The sequence below is a fragment of the Poecilia mexicana genome, unplaced genomic scaffold, assembly GCF_051168715.1.
Source record: "Poecilia mexicana isolate PSO_F unplaced genomic scaffold, ASM5116871v1 scaffold_1, whole genome shotgun sequence".
In the NCBI taxonomy this organism is placed as follows: Eukaryota; Metazoa; Chordata; class Actinopteri; order Cyprinodontiformes; family Poeciliidae; genus Poecilia; species Poecilia mexicana.
Window position 1 is genome coordinate 21,815,192 of NW_028263370.1, and position 9,649 is coordinate 21,824,840.

General features: G+C 40.4%; 1 protein-coding gene across 1 annotated transcript; it reads left to right on the top strand.

Moving 5' to 3' along the window:
* The first annotated feature begins 289 nt into the window (after positions 1–289).
* gprin3b (GPRIN family member 3b) lies at positions 290–2,800 on the top strand. Its single transcript, XM_015011270.2, has one exon. It carries the CDS (start codon positions 323–325, stop codon positions 2,240–2,242), a length of 1,920 nt encoding a protein of 639 aa, XP_014866756.2. The 5' UTR covers positions 290–322; the 3' UTR covers positions 2,243–2,800.
* Positions 2,801–9,649: the final 6,849 nt, after the last annotated feature.

Genomic DNA, 9,649 nt, shown 5'->3' on the forward strand with positions numbered 1-9,649 from the left:
CAAAGTAAAAGTCTAATTGTGCATCTTTTTTTATTCTTTGAGTTCAAAACATCTGTAAAAATGAGGACAGTATAGATTGTTCTCATGCTTTCACTCTAACAAGCTATTTTTGCAATTTACAAAAAGTGAGAAATCGATTTGACAAAGTGTGTCATGCAGGTCTAATCCAAAAAAAAAATCTCGGTGATGAATTGATCAGTGTATATTTAAAGTAAACCCACTTCTATTCTTCTACCCTCTTCTTTTAGGGAGCTGCATAAAGGTTCTGTCTGCCCACATTTTTGGAGTACAACAATATCTGAAGATCCAAACTGAATTCGGAATGGGAACTAATCCTAAAAGGACAGTGACAGTCCAGATGGTGCCTCAGCTGGCTGTGGCAGACCCACTGGCCAACAAGGAGTCTAATGCCAACTGGGGTGACGAGTCGCACCTCAAACTCTCTCAGGTTTGTCCAAATGCCGCCCTCACGTCTTCTAACCAGCAGGATAACCCGCCTATGTCAGGTGCCACTGCCAGCCCTGTCCCACACATCCATAAATCCTCGTCATATAAGGGCGGTGAAGCAGTTAGCAGTGCGGTGGCAGACATGCCTTCAGGCAGCAATGGGAAGCAGACACAATCTGAACCTGGGACAGCTGGTGAGCAGCACTCTGCTAACCTGTCGCTAACAGGTCAAGCTGGTAGCGAGACAAAAACTGACCACAGAGACTCAAATGCTAACATAAAAACGTCTCATGGAAAGGATACGTGCACCGCTGGTTTACCGACTGCAACCGCAGCATCAAAGATCGACGCACGCATTGCAAAAGAGACGAGTCCTTCAGAGGCAGCGCCTGTCCAGATGGCACCTTCAACCAAACCCACAGCACAAGAGACCAGTGATAAAAATACAAATAAAAATCTCTGCAGCACCAGTCAGTCACAAAAAGCAGTGCCTTTACCTCAACAGGATGTTAAGGCTCCACAAAACAAATCTACCACATCATTACAGAAAATCCAAGAACCAGATAACTCACGAAAACCTGAGCACAGGATGGAAACTGTTACCTATACTAAGCCTCCACCAGCAGGTAAAGGAGCAGAAACCCACACTACAGTTACAAATATATGTTCATCACATCCAGAGAGGGATTTCCCAGTAGTAAAGGCAACACAGGTCTCCTCCAATAAACATCACCCTGAATCTTCACAGAAGGATTCATCTGTTGTGCCCCAGGCTGCAAAAAGCAAGCCAACGTGTGGGCAGGTGTCTGAGGAAACCAGCCAAACTGACACAGCTGTCTGCACAGGAGAGCAGCTCAGCACGCAGTTCAAGGAGGCCTCCACTATGACCTCATTCGCTTCGCCCGCCAAGCAGTGTCATGATATGGAGGTCCAGGCCGTAGCAGAGACTTCCAGTAAAGCTGTGGGTACAAGTCCGAGTCTGCTGCCCTTCGCTGGCAGTGGAGTCCCCAGGGAAGAGGCGCAGAGTCTAGCTGTTGTTTTCCCAGTTAATGAAGCCGTGGGTTCCTATCAGATCTACACAACTTCCCTCTCCACCTCAGAGAGACTCACCGTAGAGGCGGAGATGTGTCCCAATCAAGCTGCAGGTTTGTGCTCAACAACTGTGGCCCAGAAGCTTGACTCCAGGTTAGGAGCAAAGCCCAAGGAACTTGGATCAGGTCTGAGCAGCATTCAGCCAGTTTATCAAATCAACATCGAACACAGCAACAAGGACACAGTGGCAAGTGGAGTTGAAATATCCTCCACCGCGAAAGCTCCCTCCCCAGAGACGGCCAGCGCTTCTGCTGACAGAAACAATGCTGCGTTTTCTCAGGGTCCGCCAGCCACCACAACGACAGCTAACGCAGCATCAAAGTCGGGAACAAATTCAGCCGAGCAGGGGATAAAGCCAGAGAATAACGACGAGGAGGACGATCAGTCGGGGATGCAGAAGGATAAGAGCATCCACGACGTTGTCTGGGACGAACAGGGGATGACGTGGGAGGTCTACGGGGCGTCTGTGGACCCGGAGTCGCTTGGTTTCGCCATTCAGAGCCACCTGCAGTGCAAAATCAGGGAGCAGGAGAGGAAGCTGATTGCTCAGACTTCCTTCCGAAAATCCATCTCCGGCGTTGATTCGCCGCAGCGTGGGAAAAAGAACAAAAGGAGGCAGCAGAACATTTTCAGGTCAATGCTGCAAAATGTCAGGCGGCCCAACTGCTGCGTGCGTCCCCCTCCCTCTGCCGTCCTCGACTAGCCCTGCACCCCCCATGGTGGCCAGTGTGAGACTCCTTTCTTTTTCTGGAGGTCACGGTGTTTGTCCTCCATTTGTCAGAACTGCGATGCCAAGTGAAACATTAACGGGTCGCCGATCCTTATATGTGAGTATACTGGAATGTTGTAGCATAAAAAAGAGTCCAAATATTTGTGACATTTGTGAACAAACAACGTAGGATATAGAATCATAAAATAAACACCTATTTTCTAGAAATAGAATGTAAGAAGAAGAGAGAAAACACTTTTTAAAAACTATAGTTAAAGGCATGTATCTTAGCTTCAAATGCTTTATGTCTTAAAGTTCATTCCAATCATAAAGTATCACCTACCGTCAGAGAACATTTGTGCAAATATATTGAGCTGATATCTCCTTTGTTGGACTTGGTAAATGTTTTCAAGGTGTGTGGGAGATTTTGTGACATGCATTCATGTATTTTTCACCTGTGGTGGCAAAAAAGGAAAGCACTGTATACACACATAACCGTTATGTTTAATCTCTGTTGTTCCTTGGATTTCTATTAAAATAATCTAAAACTAAGATGACTTTAACATTTTTTTTTCTGATTTAAACTTTGGTCTCCCATAGAACCAGTGCTGTTGTGATTAATATGTCTACTATTATGGGGAAAGGGTTTATTAAACTAGGAAAAACTTGGTTTCATAACAAAAACCTTTAAACTCAATTTGATTTACTTTTCTTACCAAAGACATTTCTGGTTCTGATCTTTAAATGACCCAAGCATGCAAGAGTAGTAACGTTTTTATTAGTTCAATCAATGGGCAGCAAACAAACTAATCCTACAATATTTAAGAAATTGATGTAAGCAGCTTCCACTAAAACTTTATAGTTGATATTTTATTTATTCATGTATCACTTTTTTGTTAAGTTCTTTAAAAAAAAAAGTCTAAAAAATTATACAATCGTGTGGAAAAAGTCAAATAAACCATCTCAGTTCTCTAATTAGGCACATCAAAGCTTGGCTTTTAGCTGGTTATGGGTGTCCAACTACTTAAAGTACTAAATTAAAAATTTACTGGAAATCTGTGGAAATGTTCTCAACACTACTAGGACAAAAATTATTTCAATGTGTTGGAAAGCTCAGTCATTCTTCTATAAAATACATAAAAACTAAAGCATTCCAATCTCTGCTTCTACTTGCCATTTACATGACATATATGTCATTTTTTCTGGAGGTAACCTCTTCCAGCATCTACTCTGTCTGGCATTCAATAAGGTGTAAGTGGCAAAGGTAGGTGTGGATGTTGGAGTAACAGCAGAACATAAAATTAGGCCAATATTTCAGAAATATCTGGTGCTTTTGAGTCTGATCCACGTAAAATTCCCTGAGAATTAAGGAGCAGCAGGAATGATAAAAGCCGTCCATAGAAGACATGAGAGAGACATTTCAGATTTTTGTAGATAGAGCTGCAGAAATAAATGTCAACACCAACAAAAGAACAGTATTTGTTAAGAGGCGTGCTTGCATGGACCTGTGTTATTTCCAAACAGCCTAATTTTCTTGTAACCATTTAAAAATGCCTTGAGCAATGTGCTTTTATGAAGGTTTCATTGCTGTTGTTAACCAAATTTTATCTGCTTCGGTCCGGTAAAGACTGGAGTTGCATTGTTTTTCTCCCCCAAATGCTCTAAAACCAAGCAGCTGACTTTGCTGCTATTGGTTATCAGTGAGTCAGAGGTTTCAACATTTTTTTGAAAATGCCTTCCTCAGTGCAGCTTTAAGACCAAACATGAACAGTTAATGAAATTCCTGTTGACTCTTGTGGTAGCTTTTGCTATTTTTGTGACAAACTTTGTTTGGGTTCACATAGATAACGCCTTTCATTGTAAATGTACTATCCTGGTTGGTGTTTAACACTGATTCTGGGCGACTTCTGCTGCTGTCTTAACAAGCATGTCACTTCACGTTAACGTCTGGACGTGAAAGCAGGACCAAAAAAAGTCCTCTGTATCTGCAGTGGTGCTGTGAAATGTCACAATGTGTAAGTCTGAAGTGTCTAATCCCGGATCCTGTTTGTCTTTGATTCTTCGGGATCAGAGGACACAGTCAAGCTCTAAAGTTGCGCTTATACCTGTCTCCTCAAGTTGTAAGCATTGAACTCTTTCTCTTTTCATAGTGCTCAGTGAAGACTGCGAGAAGGACAGCGAACTGTTGAGTCCTTAAATATGAATATCAGCCTCATATTTAAGTTAATTCCTCCTCCTGCAGAGGTCATTTTCTACTTCACACATCAGCTTCACCCTTTCCTGTCATGGCAGGCACCAGCCTTAAGCCTGTGTCTTTCACTCTTGCTTTAATTAGCCGTCTCTCAGTTTTTCTTCACTCCATCTTATTTGGTATGAGGACAGCAGAGAGGAAGAACTGCTTCAGTGACAAGAGGACTGAAACTTTAGCTGTGTGCCTTTGAGTAGAAAAAACTATGTTTGAGTACTGTCACACTAGATGAAGCCGACACACATAAAGAATCATCCGGAGCGTGAAAGGCTTTTGCAGCTTTTGCTATAGTCTTCTGAGGTGTATTAAAGGAAACCTATTATGCAAAAATCACATTTTGTACATTTTTGTACAAAATGTGCAAAATAGGCATTTTTGTGCCTAAAAAAATGCCCAGCTGTTTTATGGCAATAGGTTAATGTTTTATGGTGCCTGGACAGTGAGCCGTTTCAAAAACCTCCCAATTGTTAAGTCAGACTGTGCTGGTACCTAACAACCCCAACCAAGTCCAGCCTGTCACCTAGCAACCCAAGCTGAGCTCAAGCACGTTTGGTCAACTGGTTTTACCGCTGTACAATGACTGCTGGAAAAGACAAGTGTTTTGTTGTTGACTTACCATCCAGAAACCATTTGCTGCATCCTTGTTGGTTGTGCAGGAGGCTCCAATTCTGCTTTTCAATTCTGCAATAAAGAGAATTGCTGCCATGTGAATGTCTCATTAAATGTTTGTTTTAAAAAGTTATTGAAGGCAAACATTAATAACTGCGTTGCAGGAAACAGGAAGATCTGACAATGACTGGAAAAAAATAGTGGAGAATATGAACAGAGGAGGGTGGTTAGTGGAGCAATGAACAGGTGTGTCTTATTAACTAAACACCAAAAAACTGTAAGGAATCATGAAGTAAGAGAGAATGGCAGACATAAGAGAGTCCATTCTGATAATAATGTGTGATTCTGATAAGAAAACAATCAAAAATGCAGAACATAAGAAAAACAGATGATTAAATACATGCCAGTGGCATTAGCTGCTCTAACAACCAGGAAGAGCAATAAATAACAATCTCTGGAGAGTTGCCTCTTTACAAGGAAACTCCCAGGCGCTGTCCAGTTAAAGACTGATGGTCCATGAGAGGAAGGAGCCACTTGTTTCAGCCCGAGGGCCTCTCCTGACTCACGCTGAGACGGTGAAACCGATGACAGCTGCGCTCTCACTGACTGCTGTAGGAGAAGCTGGGCTGCATATTTATTGGAGTTTATTAGACGTAAATGAGAAATCACTCCCATTCTTCTTCTGGATGCTGCTTGTCTAAATTACCTGCATAGAAAATATGAACCCAATTTCTGAGCTGTTCTGTTTTGCTGTTTTGTTTTGCTTTGACTCAATCCTCAATATTCATCCATAGGTTTAGGAAGAAATAGACAGCAGCAGGATTACTTTAAAGCTGGAACTGAAGTCCAACAGATAAGTTGGAGTTGTTCCGGGATTTGAAATGTTCTTGCAGTGACCCAGTTAGCTTCACAAACACACAGGTTTTATCTGTGCATGTAGGAACCCTCACACAGTGCTGTCGAAAAGTATTTGCTCCCTTCTGCTTTTTTGTCATTCTTAAAAGTCTCAGATCACCCAGCATTTTAATATTCGACAAAGATAACCTGAATTAATGTTACTGATTTCACTCATTAATGAAAATTGTCTCCTTTGTTAAACCATGACTTAGCCCTGAGTTCCCAGTTTTTTTTTGAAAAGTTGACTTCATCCAACAACAAGCAGGTCAGGTCACTGCCAGACCTGTACAATAGGGATGCAAATAAATAATTACAATTAAATGTCGATTAATGGCTGACAAATTAAAATTAGTTCTAATCAATCAACTAATAACGTCCACTTAGATTTCCTTTTAGTGTTGTTGTTTGGGTGCCATCCAGCGGAGGTCACCACTTGTCATCCTTAAGCGGCGCCAGTTGATACAGAAATAAAGATTGTGGGGTCATACAAGAAGATAAATTGTCTAAAATGAGTTCTGTGTGGGATGTAAAATGGACTTTATGCGGTTCTCTCTTTAAATATAAACACAAGTTCCTCAGGATGGTTTATTTTGAGGGCTGTCGTGAATTAATGAACTTTAAAGAACAAAGTTTTGACAAGAGCCACAGACAACCACAGACTTCTGTATGAACATCTCTGTTCATGGGGGATTAAGTGTTTCACTTCATCACAATTTTCTGTTTATTCAGTCAATGTCTAATACAGCTGACACAATTTTTTAAATATTTAATAAATTATTTTTTTATTTATCATATGAAAAATATAACCCTTCATGTTATGTAAAGGTGGTCCGCCATCTTGATACAAGAGAAAACTTATCAGATGTCTGAGCCACCAAAACAAAATCTTTAATTTTTTGCTCTTTTGATCCATATTTTCTGGGTCATTGACCTGCTACATAACTCAAGTGTCACTGAGCATGAGCTGGTTTTCCAACCCTTTCCTAATGGCTTTGTTTTCCATCTGCTCTTAAATGTCTTTAGATAAATGTATAATGTGTAATTCTTGAGATTTTTAGCCTACTTCATGTTGTCAGACAAGATCTGTTAAAAGTGATTTGTTGATTGTACGGCATTGATGCAAGCTATCGATTAATGAGGTAATCTAAAGTTAATAGATCTTATAGAAATCTATTGTTAAAGGTGGGCTAAGCAGAAAACATTGGACGGATATTTTCATAAATGTTTTGAAGTGACCTAGTCAAAGTCCAGATTTAAACCCAACTGAGATGCTGTGGAATGACCTTACAACATGCTGTTCAAGCTCAAAACCATCTAATGTGGCTAAACAGAACATAATTTGTACCTACTCAGGTTATCTCTGCATCATATTACATCATATATCTGCATTTATTTGAAACATCTAAGTGCCACAAGAAAGCAAAAGCAGATAAAAAACTGCAGGGAAGGGCACAAATACTTATTCATGACAGTGTAAGCTTTAGTGGTGCTGGGATTTGAAGTCTGGCTTCAGTGACCCAGTTAGCTTCTCAAACCCACAGGCTTCCTCAGTGCATGCAGAACCTCACAGGAACCCCTGCAGACTCTACAGCACTCACAGGGAAGCCATTACACTTATCAAGATCATCACCTGAATAAAACAAATCCACTCACAGAACATTTATGGCATTACATGGACATTTGTCATTGGGATGATTCATAATAATTCAGATCACATATTATATAGAAGCTAGTTAGGGGGAGCTAGTGAGGAAAGTGATGTCATTTCTGTTCCCAATCCAGAGCTGCTCTGAGGATTTCTGGTGGAAGGAATTTATGTTAAATTGTCTTTGAATATCTTCATTTTACTCCATTGTGTTTCCCACCATCTGCATTCATTTTGCTTTCATCCCTAAGCCTTTCTTTCTCCCACCACCTCCTCTACGAACTTGCAATCCCCATTTCTCTCTGTCTCAGACACCTCATTTTCTCTCTTCAACAATTAAAGCACAACAAAGCACCCTGAGTCAGTAATTAAAGCTTCTCTCCTGCAGAATGTGTTTTTTTTCTTCTGAAATTATCCTCGTCCTTTCTCGTGCCCGTATTGTATCAACCCGATAGCTGGTATTGCGGTACGTCTTTCTGATGGCCGCACTGTTCCCACAGGATTATGTGGCCTACATTTGTTTGCGGTGCAGTCTTGGCCTGTGCGAGTGTGTACACGTATCAAACACTTCCAGTTTGCTGCTGCAAGCCCCTTTGTCTCCCCTCCAACGTGCTAACATAGTGCAACGTGCTTGCTCTGTCTCCATCCTCAGATGTAAATCCATATTGCAAATCAATATTGACTTTTAACTAAGATCTGAATATTTAACATGTGTGCAGCTGTGAAAAAAGCATCCAGAACAGTTTGTGCACATTTGGAAAAGGGTCACCTTCACAGTTTGATGACTTCATAGCTTCATTATGCTGAATAGATGAACCTGCACCATGTACCCTAAGATCCAAAACAAATACGAATAGAGGGGAAACACAGAAAGGAAAGGGAACCAAGACAGACAGACGCACACAAATGTAGCCTATCGACATTTAATCCCTGTAATAATGAGTTCTGGAGATATCTTTCTGTTCAAAGAATCATCTTTTTCACTGACTTCAGCTGCTCGATAAGCAGCTTTTGTCACATTGGTGCTCTTTTCAGAACTTCAACAATGGAGTCCAAATCATGGAGAAAATGCATTAATTAGAGACAGATTGCTGCTTCAGATCCTTTCTCAGCAGAAGAGAGTCCAGATTATTATTATGGGAAAAAAAACTGTCAAGTGTTTTTGAATGGACATTCAATTAAGTATGAAGGTTCCCTGATCTCACCCCTGCACTTTTGTCAAACCAAAGTCTGTGTGTCTCTGTGAAATCTTTGAAAAGGAGGACCCCAAGGGAGTCCACATTACGATAAAGAAATATTCAACTCTATTCATTCTGTGCTGCTAGACTATGCAAATGGTGGTCATGGAAATAGAAATCATGGAAGTGATACTTTTAAAAATCCAAAGGCATGTACATCTATGCCTTTGGACACCTGTGGCAAGTCCTTCTTTTTAGCCACTGAAGGGTTGGAACAGTGAGACTGCACACAGAGCGAAGACACAAAGAAGTGAAGAACAGGGAGCTGAGAGTTGATCCTGCTGGAGAAATGTCCCTTCCAGTGATAATAATGATGTTACAATAATTTCTGTTACAAACTACTTGGTTTTATTTCATGCTTGAATTCAGTAGGAATCTTTATTTTTGTTTGATTTATTTCTCAAAATTACTTAGATCTTGTATGAATAGTGCTGTACTAATAAAATCTGTTTGATAAAATATATTGCACATAAAATTGTATGTTAGCACTGCTGATGTGAACGCTGTAAAAAATAAATTGTCTGATCAGAAAATACTACAATTGTTTCATATTTTCCTGTTTGATAGTCAAAAGTTTCAAATTTAGCTTCAGAAATGCTTTAAATTATCATTTAATTTGACTCTTTTAGACAAATGTTCTTTGATCAACTGCTGCTGTTTTAATTGTTTCCACACCAGTAAAAACTGGATGTGCAATTCATCGTATTTTTCTTCAAATAACTGAGAATTTGTTAGATCGGCTGTAAAAAGTAGCTCAATGTTAT